The sequence below is a fragment of the Panthera pardus genome, unplaced genomic scaffold, assembly GCF_024362965.1.
Source record: "Panthera pardus isolate Hobbes unplaced genomic scaffold, ASM2436296v1 HiC_scaffold_20, whole genome shotgun sequence".
Classification (NCBI taxonomy): Eukaryota; Metazoa; Chordata; class Mammalia; order Carnivora; family Felidae; genus Panthera; species Panthera pardus.
In genome coordinates, this window is record NW_026526766.1 from 25,694,394 (window position 1) to 25,722,045 (window position 27,652).

The 27,652-nt window shown below is 45.2% G+C and overlaps 1 protein-coding gene across 5 annotated transcripts in view; it reads left to right on the forward strand.

Annotated features, from left to right (window-relative positions):
* Positions 1 to 27,652, forward strand: part of NTRK2 (neurotrophic receptor tyrosine kinase 2) — a 335,800-nt gene that overhangs the window by 115,659 nt on the left and 192,489 nt on the right. The window contains exon 12 of one of the 5 annotated variants that reach the window (XM_019423523.2): positions 14,971 to 20,087. The exons of the other annotated variants lie outside the window; for them this stretch is intronic. Within the exon in view, the coding sequence (XP_019279068.1) occupies positions 14,971 to 15,008 (38 nt within the window). The 3' untranslated portion in view covers positions 15,009 to 20,087. Of the gene's footprint in view, positions 1 to 14,970; positions 20,088 to 27,652 lie in introns of those variants that run through there. 5 annotated transcript variants of the gene reach the window in all.

A 27,652-nucleotide genomic window follows, 5' to 3' on the forward strand; every position in this document is an offset into this window, starting at 1 on the left:
CACAGGAACTTGCGGGTGTTCTTGCTCAGTGCCCTGGACTCTTGGGAAACCCAGAGGGCCCTGTGAGGCCATTTTGCATGTGGGCACAGGTCAAGCCAGGTGCCATCCCACAGCTCTCTGAGAAGAGGGGACATATGTGATGCAGCTTCTTCCTGGAGGCCGCCCCAATTCTCAAGTCCTCAGATTGAGAGGACTTGAGAAATCCCCTAGACAGGGGATTCTCTTGGTTCTCCCTAACCCTGGGGCTCGGCCTCAAGGTTGCTCAGCCACTGTGCCTCCTCCTCATGTCTGACTCCCTGAGTTATATACTCACATGGCATCTCTTCTCTTCTTGGTTCTCTTCTGGAACCCCAGAGTCTCTTTAGCTCCTTGCTCATGCAACTGAATGCCCCTTCCCTCCCTTGAGGTCACTTCCATGACCCTTTTATAAAGGCATGGGAAAGGCTTGGCTGCTTGTCCACAGCTCTCTGGGTCCACAGGTGTGGCCATCCTGGGGGCATTTCTGCACTGGCCATTGCAGAGCATCAGGTGCCACCCAAATGCCACAGTGGCACTTGAAAGCTGGTTCCTTTTCTTTGGTGGTAGTTAAGACTCTTTAGTTTAGAGCCTTCAACCTCTCCCTCTCCTTCTTCCTCTCTGCTGCCCTCAGAATAACAGAAATAAGCCCGAAGCCTCCTTCTGTCAGTTGTGAGTCATTTAGGATTGCATCGACTACAATACTTAACCAACCAAAATAATCACTTCAACAGAAGTTTGTTTCACACAGCAGGAATTCTGGGTCCAAGGCTTATGGTGGCTTTGTGATGCCCGCAGGGCTACTCTGGCTCTTTCCACCTTGCCTTGCTTGTCTTTAGCAAGTAGGCCTCCTCCTCATGTTCGTGACTCTGTGGTCTCAAGATGGCTGCATTTCCTCCAGATGTCACATCTATACTCCCAGTAGGTAAAAGGAAGAGGGCAATGAAGTTTTCTTCCAATGAGGTTCTGAGTTTTAATTCAAGAAGAAAGGACCCCACTTGCCCTGGACTTCTAGCTGTGACCCAGTGGCAAGAATTATGCCCACCCTTAGGTTCAAGGGATACTGGGAAATCATGTATACTGATTTTCCTCCCTCAAAGATAGTGGAAAGAAAGGGAAAAGGGGTTTGTGAATAAATTTTGAATACACAACCCACAAAGTCTACTAATAGAGTTAGGTGTTTCAAAGATGGTAAGAATATATGATGTCATAGGATTACAATTTATCCAGCTTTTCTGGAAGTTAAAAACTCTTGTTGATTCAGATAATTAATTTACTGGGGAATTGGTTCGGTGGAGTATTTGGGAATCTTCTCTGAACAAAGGAATTCCCAAATCAATTACTAGGGGAAACAAGATGGCGGGTGGGGGGCTGTGTAACAATCATATTTCATCATCTTAGAGAACAAACTTTCTAAGTCCTTTAGAAGAAAGCTCATGAGAACAGTTGATGAATTATATAATTTAAATTTATTCTTTTCTTTTGGGTAAGGCTGAATTAGCCCCTACTTGCCCAAACGTGCTGGAAATGTTTTATTGGCTTAATTTTGACTCCTAGATGTATATGAAAGTAATAAAAGTGTATTTCTGTAAACATATTTCATAATTTAGAGTTTTCATAAATTCATTCTGGCTTTTCTTTCTAGTATACAATAACCTATCTTCTATTGCATGTCGATCATATCCTCGTAAGAATACTCAAACAGATACGAATAGTCATTTTAAGGAAGTAGCTTAAGGTGTGAAAATGTAAAGAAGATAGGTAAAAACTGCATCAGGCAGGTGGATGCATTAATCAGAGGTCAGCAAACTACAGCCCCAGTGTAACCTGCTTTCTGTTCTTATAAATAAAGTTTTGTTGGAACACATCCAGTTCATTCTTTACATATTGTATGACTGCTTTTGTGTTATAGTGGCAGAATGAGTAGTTGTGATAGAGACCGTATGGTCTGAAAAGTTGAAAATATTTAAAGTTTAGCTCTTCCCGGGAAACATTTGCCAGCCCCTGTAGAATCCGTCATAGGTGATTCCATGCTAGCTGAACTCAGGGACCGGGGTCCACTCCCCCCCCCCCCAACCCCTGCTCCCTTGTGGAAATCAAGTTAGTGTTCAGGTAAAACTAAAATAAAATGAAGTAAAATATGTGGATAATTTAGCAGATGTGAACTCACAGTTTCCAGATCAGAGCCATTAGGGTGTCTATTTTCCTACCAAAAACAACTGGTTCCATTTCTCTCTCTGGCTTCCGCCTGTCATGGGAGAGGTTCTCACCATGTTGATGTTCGTTCCAGCTCTGAGTCTGTAGCCCACACATTAACGGGGGCCTTGAGTTTCCCCTTTGCTGTCTCTGTGCCACTGAGTGAGCTACCCAGGCTCTCAGAAACTTCTCTTCCTTGTTTCTCAGTGAGAGGGGGAGACTAACTGGGGCATGGGCCAGAATTAGGGTCTTCGAGTTTCCTTTCTTCACCAAAGTTGTCAGATTCAATGATGAGAAAGATCACCTCTTATCAGAACAAGAGGAATCTATTCACAGTCTCAGCTCTGAATTGTCTTTTCCATTTGGTGCATGCGTGGACCGGTGTGTCCAACAAATTAGACCTGTACATTAAACATTTACAGCTCTTTTTGAACATAAAGCAGGAGCTATTTCAGAGCTCATGAGAGCTAAGAGCTGGCATCTGCAGATAATGGAAATAGCTGATGTTTATTGAACATGTGTCATGTGCTGGACCCTCTTCCAAACACTTTAGATGGAATAGCATATTTACTCTGAACAGAAGCCTCGAATACTGTCATAAGCTCCATTTCACAGATGAGGACACTGACGCAGCTTGCCCAGTATCACACAGTCACGGCACGTTCTAGCATCAGAGCCCACAGTGTCGACCGCTCTTCTGTTCCACCTCCCGGTGGGTATGACCATTCTCCAGCTACACTGCAATTTAAGGGGAAGAAAGGTACTAGAGAGATACGTTGTGGTTCCTAGAAATTATGGAGACCTTTGAAAATTAATACAAGACTTTTTTCATTACCCCAAACCTACTCTGTGCCATCAAGATCATCCCCAGAGGCTCTTTTGCTCAGCCTCTTCTCCTAAGTCAGATAAAAAAAAAAAAAAAAAATGTAGGACAACAGTTGAGAAAATACAGGTTGGAAACTGGGTCATTTTTGTGAAATCATCCCTCTCTGCCAGTACCAATTTTGAATTCTTTCTCAGAATTAAAAAACAAACAAGCAAACAAACCATGTGGAACAATCTGTGGCAGATGGTTGTTTCGGCTCTAGGTGAGTTTTGTCATTATACTCTGGGACAGAAAACTATTGCTTTGGAAAATCATCTGTTATTTCAGTGAACTGCCAGCGAGGAACTATGGTAGCTGAGATGGCTTGGGGTGGGTTTTTTTTTCTTTTTTTTCCCTAGAGATTAGTACATACACATTCTCCATTGGAATCCTGTCGAATTTTCGCTGCCATGACACTGAGGATAAAAGAGAATTCTAGCAGTTCATTGGTGTGGGAGAGGTGAGATGGAATTAAGTTTGAAGCAGAAGTTAGCCCTCTTCTCCAGGTTTGTCTTCCCCTGGAAAATACAGCAATAAACAGCTAAACCATGGTGTTCATTACCAGCACAAGTCCCTAATTAATTTATTTTATGTTAATTAAGTTTATAATTATATAGTAAAACATTTACTTTCTCCCTCAAGAAACTGAATCTTCTGAAGGGGCTTTGTGACTGTAATTTAGGTGCAATTAGCCAGTTAAATTTAGTTAGGGTTTGGTTCATTCGCCTGCTGCCGAAAGATGCTAGATAGGAGGAAATGGGCAATGTCTCGGAAGCAACTCTGGGTCCAGAGGATGTGTGACAGTAGGCTCGCCCCTGGGCTCTGGGCAGCTAGTGTGGGTGTCTAGGACAATCAAGATGTGGTTTCCTAATTATCATCTCTGTACATTCCTCAGTTGTGGAACTATGGATTTCTATAGCTATGGATGGAGGTAAAACATTTCTTTGGGGCTCTGGAATTGGAACGGACGCCATGGAATGGTTCTCAGACATTTTCTGCCATGGTTGTGAAATCCCTGGCGCTGGCCAGCATTCTGACTCAGAGTGGTATCACCAGGCACGGCCGCCATTTTGGCCTCGAAAGACATCTTGCCTGCTGGGAAGGGAGTGATCCGGCACATGACTTCCTGTGGCTCTGACATTCGTGGTCCAGCATCCCCAGGGCTTCTCACTGAGAGGTGGCCACTATTCCAGGCATGCGAAGATGGAATTTTTTTTTTTTCAATGTTTTTAATTTATTTTTGGGACAGAGAGAGACAGAACATGAACGGGGGAGGGGCAGAGAGAGAGGGAGACACAGAATCGGAAACAGGCTCCAGGCTCCGAGCCATCAGCCCAGAGCCTGACGCGGGGCTCGAACTCATGGGCCGCAAGATCGTGACCTGGCTGAAGTCGGACGCTTAACCGACTGCGCCACCCAGGCGCCCCTCGAAGATGGAATTTTTGAGAAAAGTTGCCTTCTGTGAGATTTTACATCCCAGCTCCTAACAAAGAGTCTTATTTAGGCCTATCATTGAAAATACAATTGAAGGTAATAATTTGCAGTGGTCACTGGAGCTTGTGTGCAGGATTAGAGCTCACTGCTCAGGCCTGTGAATAGAAATGTGAAAAGCATGAAGGCAGAGTTATTCTAGTGGGTAGTAGGAGAGCATCCCAGCAACACCCCAGTGGTTGTGGTAACAAGGGTTCATCTATTTGAAAGTCCCCTTGGTGTTTGAAGCATTTATTTCTTGGTGGATAACAGAAGTCCTTGCTTTGGAATGGAAGCTGAAGAAGTTTCTGTTCTAAAGTGCCAAGCTGGATGACACTAAGCTGCATTCAGCTAAGCTGAATTTTTAAAAACTTTTATTTATTTGTGTTTTGAGGGAGAGAGAGCCAGCAAGTGTGAACACATGGGTGGGGAGGGGCAGAGGGAAAGAGAGAGAGGAGCTTAAGCAGGCTCTGTGCTCAGTGCAGAGCCTGTGACATGGGGCTCGATCCTACGAGCCTGGGATCTTGACCTGAGCCGAAATTAAGAGTCTGACACTCAACCGACTGAGTCACCTGGTCACCTCACACGAGACAATTTTTAAAAGACATTTGGTGTCATGTCATCATGATGGGACATGGTTTATTTCTTTGTGATTGATTAATAAATGAAACATTTACTTAAGTCAAAAACACATGACTACTTAACCCCCTCCTACCTAAATGTTTTCATCTGTAAAATAGAAGCACTAAGCTCCTTTTCACTTCACAATAAGCAAATGATGGCCCCCTTCCCAAAAGAAGTATGTGAAATATGACTTATATATACTTGGAAAGGTATATGGAGACTAGATTTTTACAAATAGTCATATTTCTCTTCCTTAACATTATTTAAAAAAATTTTTTAAGTTTATTTATTTTGACAAAGACAGAGACAGCACGGATGGGGGAAGGGCAGCTAGCGAGGGAAAGAGAGAATCTCAAGCAGGCTCTGCACTGCCAGCATAGAGCCTGATGTGGGACTCGAACCCACGATGCCATGAGATCATGACCTGAGCCAAAACCGAGAGTCGGACATTAGCTGACTGAGCCAGCCAGGCACCCCATCTTCCTTACATTATTTAATAATATTTTAAGAAATGGTGTATCTTCATTTATGGTTGGGACTTAGATTTAATGTTCTTTGCCCCCCAAACCAAAAAGAAACAAAAAGCAAACCACAGCAACACAGATGGTGGGGGCGGGGGGATTACTTGCAATCAATAAAGTACAACTTCGGTTGGGTTTGTAAAGGGAAAACATCATGTTCAAATCCAGAACATTTTGGATTAGAAGTCTTAACAGACTCCTGAACATATTTTTGGTAAGTAATACATGTTTGATAAAACATAGAATCACCTGTAACAAGAGGGGTCATTCCAACTGTATTTTTTTAAGTCAGTAGGCTGGTTTGGAAGTGCTAAGGCTTGGCACTTAGTCTAAATGTTAAGAGTCATAATTTGAGCAAGTGCCCTGAGCTGAGGATCTGGTATATGGGCATGGACAGTATTAGGTTCTCCTATTCTATTCAGCACAATATGTTGGATTTATTTCATCTGTGTCTTAGCGTTGGGTAACTGCAATTCAGAGAGGTCCACTGACATGGCAAGGGTCGCACAGCTTGGGAGGGGCAGGAGCGGGATCCACACCCAGGTCTGTCTGGCTTCAGGCTGCCTCTTGATGATGAGCCAGCCAGTTCTCTTTCAGGCTCCGCCATGGAAATGGATCTATTAGCACACAATTGCCAAAGAAGATAAACATGTGGGGGTCACCGTACTTATAAAAATTCTAGCTCCAGGGGTAGCGGGAAGTAAAGGTCTAGGATCTTGTCTATGTAAACGGTGGATGATAAATGGCCGTAAATACGAATAAAGAAAAAGCACCATTTTATAATCCAGGCATACCTGCTGTGCACGGGTCATTGTACTGTGTCCTTTCATCCATGTGACATTTAAAATTTTTTTCCTGCTTTCCCGTAAGGTGGTGCATCTGTCCATCACGTGTTTGAACACCTCTCGCGTTTACGTAGATGGCGATTTCTGTTTTAAACTAAGAATGTGTGCAGGGTTACAGGGTAAATAGCCTTTCCCTTTTAATCACTTTGACTTAGCGGAGAACTTCCTGGAAGTTTTGGAAAGCATTTCTGAAAATAATGTCAGATGTTTGGGTACAGTAAATTTTCATTAAAAAGAAAAACAACCACCAGAATACATTGTTTTCCCAGTGTCTTAGTTCTGGTTGATTCTTGGCATGGTTGCTATAATTCTTAACCAAGCTGTTATATTTAGTATGCCATATATGCCTTGCATGCTTTATTTAAAAAAGAAAATAAACTGTGAAATCTGGTGTGTGTAAAAATGCACTCTCTTTAAAACCCAGAGTTCTCTCCGTGTGGAGATTGTACCCAAACCAAAGGATGCGGAAGGGACTTGGAGGAGAAAGAATCTTGCTCGTCTTCCAGGAAGGGGTGTTGCCAGGTAGAACCACTGAGGTTGGCTCATGGCCAGCTGCCGTAAGATGCTGCCGAGGTGTTTCTAAGGATGGTGAGCTTGGGTGGCATGACAGCATGGACTTGTTCCAAAATGAGCTCTTTGAGTAAAGAAAAAGTGTCACTAGCAGCAGAGGCTTCTGGAACATGGGGTTAACTTACATCAAGTCAGGAGCTCTGCTGGCTGCCTCAGTCTGAATGCATCCAAGGCTGTGTCTTAAGGATTGACTTTGCACTTCTCCGGCTTCTTATTGAGAATACACTTTCCATTTTACCGAGGGCTTTCGAGATGGGTTACCTGCGGCTTACAAGAGGCGTGCAGAGCCACTGACCGTGGCACCAGATCCTGAGGGGTCCGCCTGATGAGGAAGCATTTTTGGACTGTGAATCCTGTTCTTGGTGGTGTAAATGGTCTGGTACTCTTTGAGTATTTGTTTTTTAGTGTTTATTTATTTTGGAGACAGAGAGAGACTGAGCGCGAGCAGGGAAGGGGCAGAGAGAGAGGGAGACACAGAATCTGAAACAGGCTCCAGGCTCTGAGCTGTCAGCACAGAGGAGCCTGATGCGGGGCTCAAACCCCCGAACCGTGAGGTCATGAACTGAGCCGAAGTCTGATGCTTAACCGACTGAGCCACTCAGGAGCCCCCTGGCTGGTACTCTTTCAGACTGATGAACGGTTCCGGGATATTCCCTTATAACCCTTGCTAGGGTGAGGGCTAACCTTTGGGGTTAGAGTTGGATACGCTTTTGCAGGGTCCAATCTGGGATTTTAAGTTGAGTTTCACAAAGAAGTGTCAAGTAACGTCCCAGGTAGTCTGGCCAAGGGCAGGATGACTCTTCTTTCCAACCCAAAACTCCCCCTCTTGGAAAAGAGGCATGCGTTAGGTCTTGTTCTAGCAAGGTAACTTTGAGATGATGGAAGTCATTCTGCTAATGTTGCTTTGGGGAAAAGGCACCAGAGAAAAAGGGCATGTCTGGGTGAAGGACCTCCTTCCTGCCCCATGATGTGTTTGTCTGAGTTTGGGCACATCCACTTCTCTGGATAAAGGGCTGAGGCCAGATAGATATCTGTCAAGCTTCCTGTGTGTGGGAAGCAGATCCGTGACCTGGGAGCAGGACCCTGGGCAGTGGGAGGTAATGTCATTGCGTGGGGGCAGGGGACAGCGAGGAGGAAGTGATGTAGCAGCAACACAGGGGAGAGGAAACCATCGTGGGGCTGGGGAGTGACCCCATGAGCCAGACTCCTTGAAAAGCAAGAGCTGTGTTCTCAGAATGTGGACCTGGTGGCTTCACCTCGTCTGTGCCAGATCCTAGGATGGCAACCTACCTTCAGAGAAGTCCATTACCACACAGAACAAAGTCTTGCTCGTTTTCCTGCTCTGGGGCATCTTTGGGTAACTCATATTTATTGTAGTCAGTTCACAGAGATGATCAGTCCCACCTATCTTTGCTTTGCATTCTGGAATACTTGGTGGTTAGGGGAGGTTTCATTATCATGGGCCCTTAGCTCATTTAAATGGAGATGAGATTTACAAGCTACCTCTGTTCAAGAGAAGACAATTTGTTTGATCCTCTCTCTGCTTAATTGGAACCATTAGTGGATCTGACCTCCAGACTTTGCAACCATAGGCAGAGACGATGCACACAAAAGCCCCCGTCCCCCACTGCTGCTTTCTTCAAGCATCCTGACCGTGAGCCATCTTCAAAGTTTGTTTCTGAAGTAGTGTTTGGAGGGCCCAATGAAAAAAATGGTGCTCCAGGACAGATTTAATGTTTACTGACTCTCTTCCTTTGTGGATCAGCTCAAACTTGGACCTGGACTCCAAATCCTCTTCTGTGGCTTTAGGATATCTCTTGCCACTCTCCAGTAATTACGGTCACCCCCTTACACGCTTGAGGTCTCCCACATGCGTTGACGACAACTACTGTTTCTTGAACTCCTTCTCCTCTTTCTGCCCTTCTCCCCTGCATCCCTGGCTTTCTTCTTCGGCACCACCGTCATCATCATTGTCAGGCAGGCGATGGCCAACCACGGCGCTTTGTTTCCTCTTGCTTGTTTTATGCCTAATTTACTTTTCTAGAAGTGTATACCTGGTCAGTGTGCCGTGGTTTAAAGCCACACTTCAGTTGAGCCAGGCAACTCCCACTGTGTATGTGTGATGTTGCAGGTTTGACGTTGTTATAGGTTAACTGAGTAATAGTTTTTATGCCGTTTGTCTTTTATTTGGGTGTGGCAGGTTCTAGTGCTCTGGCTTTTTGTGCACTAGGAAGAATCACTGGCTACAGTATTTTGGCAAAAACAAATCTAGACACAAGCCTCGAGTGGCAGCTGTGAGTGCATGGCCTTCTGGAATGAAATTTATAATGCCATCCCTATGTGTCCTGAATGTTTGAGTCACTGGCAAGGCTCTCTGGTCTCAGAATCGTGGAACAGTGTCTTTAAGAAGATGCCACTTCATGTAACAAAGAGCTACCCTATGGATTTTGCATTGTATACATATTGAAGTAAGCCAGAAGGCTAGACACGCCCCGCAGGAGAACAATAGATTGATTTGGGTGTCTCAGTGTGGTTGTAGTGAAAGCCTTCATCTCAGTGCCCCTGAAACCACAAACTCCCATCTTTTTTTTTTTTTTTTTCTACTCCACTTGTAGAATTTTTAAGAGACGCCACAGATGGAGCATGGCATCAGTGTGTGGATGTGCTCCCCATCCTGTGTGAAGTCCCTGACGTGGTAGTAGTTGAACCCTTGGACACTTGTCATCCGGCCCTGCCGATCAGACCACGTCCTCCTTAGAATCATTAAATTTTAATTGTGCAATAGCTTTGGCTTTCCTTACACGTTCGAGCTTTGCCAAGAACTTTGTGTTTCCTGCTTCGGTTTTCAGCTAAATTATGTAAAGTCAAACCAGAACTTTAAAAAGCTTTGCTGACCATCCTCAGCCATTTAATTTTAGTTGTTCTTCTTTAGCTAACAAATGACAACAGTTGTCTTTGTCCAACGCCCACAATGGTTTTGATCATCACAAGAATTTGAATAAACTAAGTCTGGCACCTTTTCCCCAGGAGCTTAAAATGCTTCAGGAGGTACTCACTGGGTGACCGCGTTTCTCACTGTAACCTTCAATATGCTTGTGAGCAAATATGTGATTTTATGCAGGAAGCTTTGAAGTGATTTGCTTAACCCAGTTACCAGTGAGAAACAGTAGTTCTTACCTTGTTTTGTACACTCTCCTCTTCTCCATTTTGGTTCTGTTACCGAGTACATCAAATGTCTTTAGTAGAACTCGAAGTTTAGACATCACTATTCTGAATCCCAAAATTGTATTCAGCCCTTGGTATTGCGCAAGGCGTTGTTGGCACAGAAGGTGGATAGACATTCTCTCTTTGCCCTCGTGTGGCCTGCACTCTGGGATACAGGAAAGTAGACAGAAAAGGGGTACAAGTTTAAAAAGATACAAAAGAAGGCCATGTGAATGAATGGAATAGAATATCCTAGAGGTTAAGAAGCTGGTCAACTAAACACTCGCAGAAGTGGCTTGGACCTTGCATGGACCTTTAAGCCTGGTCAAGGCTTCAACAAGAAGAGCATGCTTGGTGGAACAGGATCTTAGGGCGAGAGGTGGCATGTGGACAAAATACATCCTTGGGAAGGGAAAGGGGTGTCCGAAGGATGATGAAGCAACTTCCGGAATGAGCATGGAGAAGAAAGCACCAAGACCTGGCTGACATGTTGGGAAATTTCCACTACAGGTGCAGAGGATGCCATTTTAAAAGAGAGACCAATGGCCCAGAGATTCTGAGTTTAGATTTTGACTGTTTGATTCTATTTTTGGGTGACCTTGGACACATCACATTGGCCATGAGAGTTGAGTGAGTCACCTAGAAAATAAAAAAAGGCAAATGGCAAGGGACAGTTGGTGCAACCACAAACAGATATTAAATGCTCCACAAATGTCAAATTAGGATGATCGGCATTTAAGCCCCAGTGCTGAAATGAAGCAGGATTGCACCCAGCCCAAGTCTACCTTTATGACGAAAAGCTGTTTGCACCCACTGTTTTCAAGGCACCCAGTGTTATGAGAACATAGGAGTTTATTCTTTGATTTTACCCAGCCCAAGTCTACCTTTATGACGAAAAGCTGTTTGCACCCACTGTTTTCAAGGCACCCAGTGTTATGAGAACATAGGAGTTTATTCTTTGATTTTACCCAGTAGACATTTTCCAGAAGGCTCAGGAGGCATTTGCTTTGCTCTCCGATGAAGGGGGGTCGCTACCCTGGCACCCTGGCCACCATACGGTCTCCAAAGTGGCACCATGCCACGCGGATGCCCAAGTTGGCAGTTCCCTACTTGAATTTTCCAAATGAGATAAGATTTGCTTTTTTAGACAAACAGCTGCATCTTTCTTTCATTCCCTCTGCTTCCTTTCCACTCAGCAGTTTTCCTTTTTGCTCCAGATAAATTGCTGCTAATTTAAATGGGCTGCAGATCCTTGCCATTTTATGGCTGATTGCTTCTGAGTTATAGGAGGGAAATGTGTGCGCGTTTGAATGTAAATAAATCTAAATGGATCGGAAGCCAGTGGTAAAGAAAGCACAGTGCTTTGCTGACCTTCAGCTCCCCACCCCAGTCCATCCCTTTGAAGAGGTCAAAGAAATCAGCAAATAGCAGAGACTGACTTTTAGGGCACATCCGGGGTTTTTTCTCTGCTTTCAACTTTACACCACATTACTGACAGCACCTGCTTTATCCTTGTTCTTATTTAGATCAGCCAGTGCAAGCAGCGGCAGCAAAGTTTCTCTGAAGTTTTTTTGATAAAGGAGCTGTTCTCACGATAACTACCATGCACCATCGGAATGCTGCAAATCCTTCAGAATGTCACATTGTCAAAATATCTATATTTCAGGCTCAGAAGCTAGACAGCTCGTTTGGCTGCTAAACCCGCAAGATGTTCAGCCATTTGTTGTGGTCTAAAAACTTTCCCCCTCACTAAGAGAAAATAATTATCTATTGTTTTATATCATTTTGTGGCCCCTTTCTTAGGTTTCTTGGAACATGAGTGGGCAGAAGTCTTGAGATCCTGGTGGGTAAATTGGGGAGCTGATTGAATTTTACTATCAAGCCCTTAGAAATAGGAAGCACTGGATACATTTCCTTATAAAAGAGTCAAGTCTTTAAATCAAACTGGCTTTTCAATATATGGTGGCGTATCTTTAGTGTATCAACAGTGTGTGAAGATCAAGTGTATCCGAGAGGAGGCGGACTTGCCTTCCTTGAGGTGGGGGTGGGGAGAGGTAGTAACAGTTTGAATATAGACCTGCACATGGCTTATCATTGCGACAGACTGGCTTTTCCTTACACAGAAGACACTGCCTGTGTTATTCTGGTGGCTTTATTCCCTTCATTGCATGGGTAAGTGTGGAGCTGAGGTATGGTTCTGTGAGAAGGACACATCATGAAAGGCAAAGCAGTAGGACATTGAGGAGGGACACATGACATCAGTTTAAATAGGGGCAAATGCACTTGCAGCCTGAATGAATGACAGTCCAAAAGAGCTTGCATCTAGCAAAGCACATTGTTTCCCAGCTGTAATAAAGAGCTTGGCTGTGTCTGGGGGAAGGAACATGGCAAACAGAAGCAAAGGAACGGGCCCCTCGGTGGCTCAGTGGGTTGAGTGTCCAGTTTGGGCTCAGGTCATGATCTCGCGGTTCATGGTTCATGAGTTTGAGTCCCCCATCAGGCTTGTTGCTGTTAGCACAGAGCCGCTTCAGATCCTCTGTCCCCCTCTCTCTGCCCCTCCCCCGCTTGTGCTCTCCCCCCCAAAAATAAATATATATATAAAAAAAAAACAGAAGCAAAGGAAGAGTGGTGTGGGTCCTGCTGTAAACTCTTGGACATGGGTAAACTCTTAAGAGTTCCTATTCCATGAACCCATTGGAAATAATAATAATAATAATAACAGTTTAATCTATTCTGTTATTATTATTATTATTATTATTATTTGAAAGTCAAAAGCTTTTCAAAACCGAATGTACAGAGAAAGTAGTATGTTGAATCAACAAACCTTTTGGTTTGGGGATTATGTCTTCTATTTGTATCACCAAGTTCCTTCTGTTTTTATTGGCAAACTTGATATCCTAATATTAATCCTATTGTTTTAGCGGGAAGGAATTTGAGACCCACCCTCTTCGAAGGGGAAGGTGTTTGGTTAATTTGGTGCACTTGTCCTGTGTGCATTACGGTGCACTCTTAAACTAGTGTGGCTCATGTTTGCCTGGAGGCTGAACTTATGGAAGGAGACTAGAGTCCGAAATGAAGGCATCTTAATCAGCACTACCATGGGCTTCCTAAATGCTCAGTGCTTTGTGAGTGATTAAAACCATAAACGATGTTTGGCGTCTGCACTGAGAGCTTTTCCTGAGACTTGGAAGGGCAGGAGAGAGAAGCGCCATGGAAATTAAGCTCTGTAGACTCTTTTAGGGTTGTTGTAAATGATGATGCAGATTGGTGGCGGTAATTACAGCTCTGGAGGCAGATGACACCAGCATTTGGCAGATCAGACACCAGGGTGAGGAAGATCCAGAGTCTGGAGGGTTGGGTTTAGAAGTGCCTTCCAAAGCTGAACTTGAAAATGTCTTGGGGGTTTCTACAATACCATCATCTATTTTGCCACTTAGGGATCTGATGAAGATTCGTGCAGACTACACACAGAATTGTATGTAATGAATCTCCCCTGTTCTTGCTGGGTGTTCCTGGTCAAGTAGGAGGGATCTTGTCCTCTCTGCAGTGACACAATACAGTGGCTGCAGAATCAGAGCTTCTGGGTTGGAGTCTGTTTTCCATCACACACTTGTTGGGCCTCAAGCAAGCTGCTTTGCTCCCAGGGCCTCAGTTTTCTCATCAGTAAAGTGAAGGTGTTAATAGAACCTACCTCATAGGGTTATTATGAACTTAAAAGGGCTAATGTGGACAAACAGCTTAGAAGAACACCTGACACCAAGCGGATTAGCTGTTATTTATTATGCAAGCTATTTACTCATTCTTTTTTCATCTGTGGGGCAATTAAGTATTTGAGGTCAAGCAACTCCATTTTCTTTATTTTTGTATCATCTTCTGTGGTGTCTACTATTTGGTCAGTGCTCAATAAATGTTTGCAAGATTAATTATGATATATTATATATTTTATATATAATATATATACTATATGTCTTATATATGCAACATATATATACACATGTAATATACCACATGTTGTATGCTGTATATCATATGCTATATAATAGATATTCCATCTATCTATGTCTGCGTGTCATGTATATGGTATGATCTATTGAATTTAGGCAATTAATTAATTATTTATATTAAGATTCCTGAAGAAGAATATAAACCTTTGTGTGGCCCAGTATTTCACACTAAAACTAGCCAGTTCTTTGATCTGGTGGCTGAGTAATTAAACAGATATTTTGGAAATAATTTGGAGAAATTAAGTGGGGAAAGAAGATCAGGATTTGGGTAGATATTTGTTGTTGAGTTTTATTTTTTTCCCCTATACATTAAAATTCTCCAGGGGTCATCTATATTGTACACAGATTTCTCCTTCTTAAATTAAGATGTTAACATCTTACACCGTTGTGGGTGGGAACTGTGTGCAGAAACCTTTTGCATATCTTTCCTGTGTTTTCTGTAAGTTTAAAACTAAGTGGCTTGATAATGAGATGCACACTTTCTCCCAATTTCTGTTCTGTTATCATATGTTACTTTATGTTTTAAAGCATATTCCATGTTGTGTCTTGATTTTGATTATTTATTATGTTCTTTTAAAAGTGATTATACTCGTATGTTAATTTTCATTGACTTTTGTTTTGAGCATGACTTATGTTTTATTTTGTGTTTCTTTTAGGTTTTGTTTTGTTTCATAAGATCCCACTGGATGGGTAGCTGAAATAAAGGAAAAGACAGAGAAGGGGGCGGTTGGTGCTTGTTGGTTGATGCTGCCTTGTAAGCTGGACTCTTGGGACGGGCATTGGCTTCTCCTGGGAGGTGCCGCGTAGCTGGGGTTTTCTGGTAGACGTGCGTGGTGTTTGTAGGAGGTACCACACGAAGCCTGCAGATGTTGTGAGCTGTGTTTGGGGAGCACCATTGCAGAGGCAGCTCACAGGCAGCTAAGCAAACACTCAAGAAAACATCTTAAACTCATGCTCCTCTTTTGTTCTTACAATTGTTCAAATACAAAACTGAAATGGAATTCCATTGGATCATGCATCTCTTCTGAAAGGTGTGCTGGTTTGACCATACCGGAAATGTATTGATTTTTATTGTTTCTGTTGATTAAAGGTGAACTGCAAAGTTAAAAACAAAAAAATCTAAATTTAGGGACAGGTATAAGAACACACTAAACAGCCTAATCTCCATCTAACACGTAGGTTAGCATCGTTTTCTGTTGACGTTTAATGAGAACTGAATTCAGAAAGTTTCACTTTTCCGTCTACAGCGCAGTGACTAAAAGAGTTGAGGGCATCGCTGTGGGGACCTGGTGACCCCACTGAGAGGTTCTTCCCTTCACTGGCGATAAAACTCCAGAGTCATGCAATCAACGCTAATGATTTTTGTAAAGTTTATTAGCAGGCAGAAAAAAAAATAAAAAGCAGCTCTGCGGTAGGGGGCTATAGATTTAGGTTAGGCATAGTCAGTTTCAGGATAACTGAAAGAGTGAAATAGACACATATGGTGCGTATGTCCTTTTATTCGCCCCCTGCGATCCACCTGCTTTTTAGAAGTTTCCTAGTGAGAAGGCCGCAGTATCTCATGCTGTTCCCATGACAGAACTACAGCTTTTCTACTCTGAAAAGGTCTGCGGGCAGAATGGCTGGCCTGCTGGGAGCAGGAGACCATATTCTAAGAAGGATAGTCCCCTACTACATCCTACACTACTGCTGGTTTTCATGGGCAGGAAGGCTCTTCCTGACCCCAGCAGCACAGAGGTAATGAGAATGTGGTTTATCATGTCCAGCCTCGTTGCTGAGAGGGTAGCCTTGGAGATACAGAATCCTGCGCCCCAGCCTTAGTCCTAGCACGGACACCTGTGTCACTCATCTGGCCATTGCAGTGACCTTTGGTCCATATCTGCCAGGTAGCATCCCTGTCCTGCGGCCAACTTTGGCTGCCCTTGCCCCATCTCACCTCACACTTTTCTTCTTAGGGGGACTCGGGAGCCAGGCCTGGACCATTTTGCTTAAAAATACAATCAGCTCTGACTGTTAAGGCATGCTCATAGATGCCATGGCTGGATTGGAAACTTATTGGCGTTTGACAAAACAAAATCTTTTTTTGGAAATAGTTACTCAAGTTTTGCAGTTCAGCTTTAAGGATTTATAGATTTTTAACTAGTCCAACATGTTTGGAAACACTGTTTTGCATCCTGTGTAACCAAGGCGTTAATCTTAATAAACCAGGATCCATTTAGGCACCAACTGATATAAAAAGATGATCCATGATGAATATTTTATACTGTTATCTTTTACATTAGCCACTAAATATGTTATTGCTTGATACAGACATTTCACAGAGTCCTATGGATTACAGCATTTAACCATGCCTGAAAGAGGGGCATTTTCTTCAAAACATACACAGGCTGCTTGTGCTCAAAAGTTTTCTTTCCAAAGACACATCTGAGCGGGAGAGCAGCTGGCCCTTGGTGGGGGTAGGGGGACCTGAATAGTCTCTGAATTCCCATTTTCTTGCTCGCTGCTGAATGACAGTTCCTGTCACTACTTAGATTTTGATCTTTCCCAAAGTTGTTGATTTGCAAAAAGGCCAGCTAATTGCAGAAATCACGAACCCTGCAAGAAAAAGGAAATTCACACTGAGAGTCGAGCAGTACGCCAAGCATTCTTAAATATCGGCCATTCGGTGCAAGTTTTATTTATTTATTTTTTCACAAAACCTTTTCTATTTGATTCTGTGGAACCAGAAAAAGGCAATGAATTGTTTAAGGACTATTTTGTGCATTGCCCAGACTGAAAGGGAAAAAAGAAAAGAATATTTGTCCTCAAAAGCTAGAAGATTTCCAGGGTAGATTTTTGTTTTAAAATGTAGAGAAGTGGACAGATAAGGCAATTTAATATATCAAAGAGCAGTTGACATCTCCTAGGGAACGATGAAAACAGCAGGCTATTAGAAAATTGTTTCATATGGTTCTTGTGTTCCTGGTTTTCATTTTTCTTTAATCCCCGAAGACCACAGCCAGTGACATATCTTCTCATTTCTATACTCTAGACCAACCCTCTTTCATCCTTTGCTTTTTTATGTCTCCTACAAGAAATCTTTTTACAGCTTCCTAATGACACGTATCATGTATTTTTTCAGCATTAGAAAAGGACAAGAGGCATTTTTGTTGAAATTGAGTCTGTTGCCTCCCGCCCCCACAAGGACCTGGCGTTTCAGCGCCAGGCAGGTACCCTTCGTAAAGGACACGTGCTGGGTGAGCAGACACCCATCCCTGCAGAGAGGTGGCGGTCACCCAGCCTCAGCCGACTCCTGCTGACCGGGGAATGTGGCCCCAGGCTCCCCAGTCTTCTGATTCTTTAAGAGAAACTTGAAGTCTGTATTTTTTTTTTATGTGAAATGTCCCTATTTTTAAAAAGTTGGCTCAGTTATTTTTAAAACATTATGTAGGCCAACAAAACAACTGTGGGCTGCCCGTTTGTTACTTTTGTCTTAAAGCGACATCATTGTTCTCTCACTGTTTCCTACTACCTTTCCTTTGCAAACGCATTTCCTGGCATTGCCACTGAGAGCTTTCCCATCATTGAGGTTAGCACCCCAGTGATCCCTGGCATGTCACTTACCTCTGGGGCTCTCCTGCCACCTCCACCAGCTAGGGCCTTGGCTCTGTCACCCTGCCTGGGACTCTCTTACGGCACTGTTTTCCCTCCATCCCGATTGGCCCTGCCTCTGCGTGGCCAGAGACAACCTAGCAAGCCCTTCCTCCTGTTTTATCTGACATCGCCTACTGTCACCAGTGTCCATGTCGCCTGGCTCACTTGGGGGTAACTGGGTTCAGGTGGGAAAGTACACAGCCCCGTTCATGGGCCCTTAACGTACCGTGTGGCCATTGGTAAACGGAAAATAGGTGTGCCACCTCTAGAGGTATGGCTCAGGGCCCGTACTTTGAATGGGGTCCCCCTGGGAGCCTGTAAGGCAGCTGGGACAGACTAAGAAACTACTCCCACTGGCATCCCCGATGACCCTGGTTTGAGGCCAAGGAAGGTGAATTTCCTCACAGGAAAAAATGAATCCCCACATACTTCGGAGACCATCGATTCCGGGGTTTTCACTCCTGGTCTTCCAGCCCAGACCCATTTCATTTTTGACCCATTGAGTGTCTTTCCAAAAGTAGGGGGCACAGACGAGAAGAACACAGTCCCAGCTCCACCCCGAATCTCAGAGCACCTTGGGGGTTGGCCTGAAGGTCACACAGAGTGGTTAGGGCTCCAGGTTCTGCCTCCCGCAGAGCAGAGGCCATGGTTACCAGTCTGAGGAGCAAAGGACTCAAGGCCAACAGGCAGGAAGTCAGCTCAGGGCCCCGTGCGAGGGTGAGCGTGAGGGAGGCGCACCTGCTTTGTCTCTCCTTTGTCTGGTCTCGTGATCTGCTTAAAACCCCTGACTTCTCTGTCCCTCTAGCAATCCAAACTGACTCCATGACAGGAGGGCTTGGTTTTATTTGCTTTCTTGGTTGCTTCGCACACGCTTTTTATGTTCATTGCAAAATGGGAACAAACACGAACGGGGCCTGAAGTAACTTCTCTCGTGCCACCGCGGAGTGGGATGAGGCACTCTTGCACTGTTAGGCTTTCTGCCTAGAACTTCTCCCTGGTTTTTGCCCAGTCCCCTCACCCGGTAGTAGATGTTCATTTTGTCTTGCATTGTCCAGACCAGGTGCAGAGGCGGGGCGGGGGGCGGGGGCACTGGAAAGACGGGACTCTGTGTCATGCAAGGCCTTCACTGCGTCAGGCCACATGGGCTGTGCCCTTCCTGTCAGGCCAGGGTCAGTGAGGCCCCCTGGGCCCCTGCAGACTGGACTCCAAGGAAAGAAACTGGAATGGAGGCCACCGTTTCATTAAGTGTATCTGCTGTGCTCACACACCTACGGTGCCCACCAGCCATGTCAGATCTATTCAAGGGCCCCTGGGAAGGCTAAGGACTCTCCCGGACAGGGCAAGAATATCACTTTCTGTGGGGTGCTGCCAGACGGAATTAAGTGAACAGAACTCCCAACCCAGAGAGTGACACGAAAACAGTTGTCACAGAAGGCGGCTTTCCACTCCAGTTGGCCCATTTCCTCGTTTCAGTCATCAGGGACAAGGGACCCTCCCGGCCATCTGATTCTGACAGGGAGATCACTCTGGGTTTAATTCAGGCTAATGCTGCAGTGGGGCCTTGGGATGGTCATTAGCGGACACCCAAGATGGGTTGCTACTGGCTGTGTCTGAATCCTTAGTTTTCACGGAAAAAAAAAAATGCAGGAAAAGGAAAAGAACGGAGATTTTCGCCCCCTTTATTTTAAGACAGCCTATTTATGAATGGAGCATAATCAAATATAAAAGAGCAAGATTCCGTTCAGGATGTATAGGTATATCAAAGCGTCACGTTGTATCCTTTAAATACCTTACAATTTCACTTGTTAATTATACCCCAATACCGTTAAAAAGAAAATAAAAGGGAAAAATAACAAAACATTCCAGAGAGAGAAAAATCCTCAGGTTTCATTCACTTCCTGTTCACATCCACTTGCTGTATTGCTGTAATCCATAGGCAGTCTGTGAATCATCAGCATGCCCCGTTTTTCCCCATAATGTTCCAGGTTTTAAAGTCATTTTTTTCACGTTTCCTGTAAATAATGGATAATCATTTTTATTTTATTTTTAAGTGCTGTTTTAACAATGTGGATAGACCATAAATGTACTTGCTGAATTCATTCATTTTTTTTTTAACAAGCCAATAAAGTTTTATAATTCATCTCCATGTGTCTTGCATTCTGTGTAGGGCCTTACATACCTCTCTCTTCCTCAAACACATACCGTCACCCCGTGTGGCATTGGCAACGCTCAAGGCTAAAGGTGTCCGAAGAAAGAGTGTGAGAAACGTCACTCAGAGTTTTGGGGGAGTCCCAGACCCACTATATAGATCCTGGAATACATCTCCTGTCCCTCAAAAGGGACTTTTAAAATTCCCATCAATGTGAATTATACATTTACTGTGTACTGATTCTTGCATTGGATATGTTTTCATTGGCTAAGAGGCAATCCTCGAAAACAAACAAAGTTCAAGGGAATGAAAGAAGGAAGAAAACAACTTACCTTCTGTGGGAAAGACCTTTGGTATTTTAAGAACTTGGAATGGCCCAGGTCCCAGCAAGGGGACACACTCAGTGCTCTGTCCCTCCATTCTCGGTGACTTTGTAGCCAGATGAATACGATGGCTTGTGCCTTCATGGAGGCAACAGAGAGGAAGCCAAGTGCACAGAGAGGTACAACGCCATCCAACCACAGCTGTGAGCGCGGTGGTGGCCACAGCTCACAGTCCTCTTGCCTCCATCCCCCGGATCGTCTCTTGTTCACGTTTCCCTTTTAGGATAGGACCAAAAAGGAAGGTCTGTAGGACCCCAGCTCGGATTCGTTTGAGTCTGCTTTCACCTTCTGGTGACCTGTAAAGGGTTTTGCTCTGCACTGAAGACTTCGGGACTGGAAAAACCGATCCAGTGTGACTTGATGTCTCATCAACCCAAGTACACTGACCTCTTCTGAGAGCCTGGTTAGTGCTGGCGACGTGTACTTTTTCTAAACGCCCTTCTAAACAGGTCTCATTGGGGATTCGGAGGTTGTGTAATAATTTGAGGCAGTAGGCAATGAACCCAGGCTGTGCAGATTTGAATCCCAGTCACACTCACAAGCTACCTGACCTTGGGAAAGATAGTTCATGGCTCTGTTCTTCACGGGCTGATAAAACTTTTTTTAAGTTTATTTTTTTATTTTGAGAGAGTCAGAGAGAGTATGAGCGGGGGAGAGGGGCAGAGAGAGAGGGAGAGAGAGAATTCCAAGCGGACTCCATGCTGTCAGCCCAGAGCCCTAGGTGGGGCTCGAGTTCATGAGCTGTGAGATCTTGACCTGAGCTGAAATCAAGAGTCAGACACTTAACCGACTGCGCCACCCAGGCGCCCGGAGATGATAATGTTAATAGCCCCCACCCACCGGGCTCTGATGTGGGCGGCACTTGGTGTCACTAACAAAAATATTTTGATGGACCTGGGTGTTCAGTTATGCTCAGTATCCCTCAGTACGTGCCCCGAATCCCAACTCATCTGTATGTGTTGGCCATATGGCGGTTGTGTGGGCGCAAATAATGGAGTCCAGTGGAAGGGAACTTCACTCACTGGGTCATTCTGGATGTGGTCTGGGCTGTGAATCTGTCTCCAGAGTCACAGTGATTCTCCTCCTAGAGCCTTCACTCTGCCCAGGCAGTTCTTGCACATGTATTTTTTCCAGATTTTATTTTGATAAAATAAGAGAGTACAGTTTGTTTGGACCTATATTATGATAGTTCGGTGAGTTGGAGTGACACTCTATTGTTTGAGGATTCTGGAAGAAAAAACGTTGAAGATCATACCCCAATATGGTCTGCCTCTTACTTTGTTAATTCAGAATTTTGGATCATTTGAACAGGGTCTACGTTAACGTTAACTTTCAATTATCCATTTGAAAATCTTTGGAAATGACGTGGCACCCTCGGGGCCCTGCAGGTGCCCAGCGGTCACTCCTACCGGAGCTAGAGGTTGAGTAGAGATTATTATCATGGAAAAGCAGAATTGTAAGGTTAACCCATGACATCGTGAAGGCACCTGCCACGCCAGTAAGCCTCCTGCTATTTAAATGTGCGACTAACAAAGCCTGTGCAAATCTCGACTTAGAACTGTGTGGCACAATAGGGAGTTGTACACGTTTTCTAAATATTACTTTATGAAACAGAGAAGTTGCATCAAGCAGGGGTTCCTTGCTGATCAGCCAGTGCAAGCCCAGCGCATGTTTGTTTCATCCATTGTAACCAAGGACGGATTTATTGGTTTTGACTGTTCCGAGATGCATTTTCTCGTGGCTCTCGCACCGGAATGCTCACGGCTCATTTGGAGCAGTCCTGACTCTGCGATGAGTAACAGCGAGGGAATCCACCTCAGTGGGGGTGGAGGTGGGGGTGAGGCAGGGGAGCTTGTCTGAGGATGCAGCATCCTGCCACCTCCAGGTAGAGCATCCAGACATTGGAACAAGTGGCAGAAGAGGCCCGAGCGGCTTCTAGCCTCTGAAACACAGCGAGGCAGAACAGCGTCTGAGTAGGTCAGTCTTGTGGATGTTCCGGTCCCCAAATATCTCATCTGGCAGCCAGTGACTGAAAGACAATGCTAAGGGCATGCGCTAATTTCCCGGTCATTTGGTCAAGCCCCCTGTCACACGGCACAAGACCCCCGGGGGCCTGTGTGTACTGAATTAAAATCTCTGTGCAATCATAAACTGATGAACAGTAAGTCCTCCCCCCTCCCCAGCCACTTCTTTTAAAATATTGATTGTGTTTCCCAGGAGGAAAGGAAAGACCTCTTGTGTGCTTGACACCTTTTCATTTCTTTTTAATAATTCTCATCGTATGGTGTTTAGTCGCGCTGAATTGCTAAATAAAAATGTAGGCTGTGGCTGCTTGGTTTAAAGATTAGCATCAGGCTTCAGGTAAGTTCATGCCATTTCACTAAAGACATTTGAGCCGGGGTGAGAAGTAGAGTCACCAGCACTGCTTTGCCTTTGGGGGGGTGCTCTCAGGTTTTTTCTTTTTTTTTTTTTTAATTTTAAAATATTTATTTATTTATTTGGAGAGAAAGAACACAAACAGGGAGGGGCAGAGAGAGAGGGAGGGAGGATCTCAAGCAGGCTCTGTGCTGTCGGTGCAGAGCCCGACTCTGGGCTCGATCTCGAGAACCAAGAGATCATGACCTGAACTGAAGTCAAGAGTCAGATGCTTAACTGACTTGAGCCATACAGGAGCCCTGAGTTTTTACATGAACTAAGGCGTGGACTACTGGGATGTTTCAGTCTTTACAAAGATTACTCCCTTGAAGGATTTTATCTCTGTTTACTTAGGCTCCTGGATTAGGGGAGGGGGGGAGTGGCCTGTCCCTCACCCTCCTTCGGTAAACACTGAAATTGCATGCCATGTTCTACTCCCTGTGATGGTGGTGTGCCGGCTCCCCTGAGCGTTTGACCAGCGGGGTGACTAGCAGGTGTCGGGTGGAGGGGAGGGGCAGGGGTGTATCTCCCCTGTTCCACAGGGCGAGGTCCGTCCCTACCAGGGTTCATCCCTGTGCATCTGCAGTCCTGCCGGACAGGCTCCATCTTTTCTCCATCTGCTCCCCTCTATCCTTGTGGAGGGGAAAGCCTTCCCACTGTGGTCCGTCTCCAGGGTCTTACTGTCTCTTGTCTGTCCCTTTAACTTGCCCACACCTCTCTACGTTGTGCCCACATCTCTTCATTTAAACCACTTGCACTGAGTTCTTTTTCCTTGACATGACCCCAACTGAAACGTAGACTAAATTCTTCATTATCTTGCTTCATCTTACATCGGGTCTATTCCAAATCTGGTGTATATTTATTGCATCAGTTGTAGGTCAGACCATGAGCCTAGCACGGGAGGATCTACCACAATAAGCAGAACAGATGCCATCTTTGGCCTCACGGGCTGTGGTGTGATGGTAACATCTATAATACTGATGCTGTGATTGCATGAGTAGGGGAGGGGCAGAGAGAGGGAGAGAGAGTCCCAAGCAGGCTCCTCACTGTTAGCCTAGAGCCGGATGTGGGGCTCCCACTCGTGAAATGTGCGATCATGACCTGAGCTGAAATCGGGAGTCGAATGCTCAACTGACTAAGCCACTCAGGTGCCCCTTTCCCTTTTGTGTTAAAAATAATTACTCTCTACTTCTTCTGTAGTGCCCTTTCCACACAAGCCAAATACACGCAGAAACATGCTTTGACCTCTCTTTGTTTTTCACACATTAAAAATGTAGAATCAGTTGGGTGAAGTATTTGCATAGTAAAAACATGGTGTGTTTGTGTGTGTGTGCGTGTGTGTGTGTGTGTGTGTGTGTGTGTGTGTGAGAGAGAGAGAGAGAGAGAGAAAGGTACCAGCAAGGAAAGACACAATAATTCTCTGTCTTTCACACACACACACACACACACACACACACACACACACAGAATATTGCATACTTTAAGCCCTGTTTGATTAAATAGGAATTTAATCCCAGTACATACACCATCTGTACCATTATACCATTATTGCCTTCCCAATGCGCACCGTGCTGTAATGTTCCCAACCAGCTCCTTTTAAAAACTTTCCATATTGTATTTTTTGCTTTTTGTTTTTACTTCTTTATAAATAGCAAGAAGTTTCGCGGAGAAGAAATGATTACAAATCCCAAAAGGTTGGTGTTCCGTTCTGAGCTCCAAGATGTAAGGATTGAGTGGATTTCAAACTTGGCAAAATTTCTGACTTGGCAAATGCTTCCATCCTTATTTATGACAGCTTGGAAACTTCCATTTTCCAGGGCTTATAAACGATGCTGCTGATTTTGTCTCTCTTTTCTATTTTGCTGTGAATTATGAAATACCCAGCCTGAAGGTTTCCTTTTAACATTAACCCTCTTAGCAGAGTAAGAGTGCCGGTGTGTGTGTGTGTGTGTGTGTGTGTGTGGCTGTGTTCTTTCTTTTCTTGGTTGTAAGGCACGTTTTACGTATCTCATACAGGCAGTGTACCTCCCTTTCCCTGCTTTTCCACCAAATGACAATTGGAGATGTTGGGGTTTGAGGTATTGAGAATGAGAGTCTTGTGGTCTCCACTATGGCCACAAAGGGCTTCCTGGCCAGCAGTGTTCTAAGGGACTGTACATCTGATCCCCAAATAGTTTAACGGATGGCATTCTGGAGCAGGACAGGTAACACAGAACGTCTCTGAGAGTTTTTCCTGGAGGTGGGAGCAGGTGGTGGTTCAGGGGACCTCCCTGCCCATTTCCTTTGTGGAAAGTTGTCAAAATGGAATAAGTGAAAAAAACTTGTCTCCTCCTTCTTCTCCTCCCCGCCCTTCCTCTTCCTGCTTTTTCTTTTCCTCTTTCTCTTAACTCCTAATCCAGTTCCTGAAAGCCTGCTCATTTTCAGTTCTCATTGTAAGTACTTGCCTCTTCAGATTCATGTAACCACACAGAAGTTGAGAGCCTCGATCATTGGGTAGAGTTGACAGATTTTGCCGAATATAGGCAGGAGGAATTTTCAAATGCGGAACGTGTCCTCTGAGAGGCAGATGCCAAGATGGGATTGAAGCTGCCAGGATTCTAATCAGGAGAAACTCTTGTGTGAGAGAAGATGGGGAAGGAGCTGGGGAAGGCTGTGGGGGCAGCGGGCCGCAGGGCGAGCACACCTCATGTGAGCGAGGGAAGGAGGTTAGGTCCAGCGCCCTAGGCTCCTTTCGCCCTGCGGAAGTGTGGGCGGGGCTGCCAGGGAGTCGTGGAGCCAAGTCAGTCATCAGAGGAGCTCCTCGGCTCCCAGGTTGGGTCTTGCTCAGTATGCGGTCCGACACCCAGTCATCGGTACTGGATCAGCCCATGGGGAGCGTGGACCATGTGCAAGTGAGGGAATGGGTTTCAGAGCACCTGTGGGCCTCAGGGTATAGTGCGGCCGTTGGTCAACTATGCTCTTGGACAAGAGGTGCTGCCTCATCTGACCTCCACTTAACCGATGCACTTGCTAGGCACTACTCCCCGTCTCCCTATAAATGACAGTGACCTAGACGCTCACCTGGATGGTTGAGTTCCAGTGCTCAAGGGAACCCCTGCTTCCCTAAAGCCACTTACTAGCAGTTATCTTGGTTTAAAAGGCTTCAACTATGATCATCCTGTAAAACAAAGCAAAACAAACAAAAAAAGAAGTACACAGACCGGACAGGTCAACATTTTGAACTGTTTAAAATGCCACTTTTGAACTGTAGCCGTCCCTTTATTTATGGCAAAACTCGAAACGGCATCTGAAACCAAGATCTGTTTTTGTTTTTCTCGCCTGCATGCTCAAACCACAAGTGGTTTCATTTCCTTTCCTTTTGTGTCCACCCTCGAATTTCCTGTCATGGCAGCTCTCCTTCCCGGTTCGCCTTCTTTCAGGAGAGCGTTCATGGCAGCGCACGTCCACACCTCGCCAGGTCAGAGGAAAGCGCTCACGGTGGATGGGAGCCACGCATCTGCTTATCGGTTCTTCACCACCCCTGCTCTCCCACGGTTCAGTTGCTTTCAAGAAAAATGATGTCTTGTTCAGGTTGAACAGGCTTTGCTGAGTACTTTCGGGGTGTTCGACCACGGTTTGGCCGCTCCAGTGGCTACAGAGACCTAGATAGGTCATGTAGGAGTAGGCGGGTAGGTGGCCTGGTGGGGACTGGCTTGTGCGCTGGTAGAGCACTGCCCCCCCCCCCGCCCCCCGCCCCGGTCGCCCCACCTCTTTGCTGTGTCAGACCACAGGCTCAGAGCCACCAAATCCGATTTTCCAAAACCAGGGGAGATCTTGGTTTTTCTGTGACATTTCCCAGTTTTTACATGCTGGCAAGACCCCTCACATTTTTTACAGCCTCTGTGAGCCAAACTAAACATGTCTTTTGCCAAATTTTGCCTTTTGTGACCCTTCTGCTGGATGTTCTGCTCATCGCTCTCAAGATACGGTTCCTCCACAGCATTATTGAGCAGATGCTGGTCTGCGGCCAGGCTTCCTGGAAGCAGACACAGATGAAGATTCACAGAGGAAGCATTTATTAAGGGTGCGCTCCAGGGCACCCTGGGGAGGGAGTGGACAAGGCAGGACTGGGAACGGTTGGCTAAGCAGGAAGATGATTTCAGGCCTAGTTTCTTGGAAGGAGAACTCTGGAGTGTAAGTTGCACCCCAGAAATCTGAGAGCTGGGCTTTCATATTCTTGCACCCACCAGCCATTGGATGAGGGTCAAAAGAGGCAAAAATAGGCTCCAGTAGTTTAAGGGCAGTCCTCCAGGAAGGAGACCCTGGCAGGGACGGCGGTGGACCCAACAGAGCCTAGTACAGCCTACCTCCAGAGTGGTGGGTTTACCCAAGCCAAGTGGTAATGAGAACCACATATCAAGTCAGAATTCGAACCCTGATCTTCTGATTCCAGTCAAGTCCAGTGCCTACTGACTCTTCTCAGATGTTATTTCATGAGATCGATGTGCAGAATTCAGATTATCTCAGACCCTGACTAGTTGTGTGTTGGACCTCACTCCCAGCTCGTCTTTTCTCTAGGATGGTATGGCTCTCTGGACGAGGAAGGGCAGGTGGTTAGGAGCTAGGAAGGAGCTCTGGAACCAGCAATGTTCTAGACAGCTCAGCCTGGGCAACCAAAAGCTGGAGGCAGCTCCCCGCTCTAAGTTCTTTCTCTTTACTGAATTTGCGGATTTCACATGTGAGATGTGGGGGGAGCTTGGGGATGCCCTGTGCTGCAAT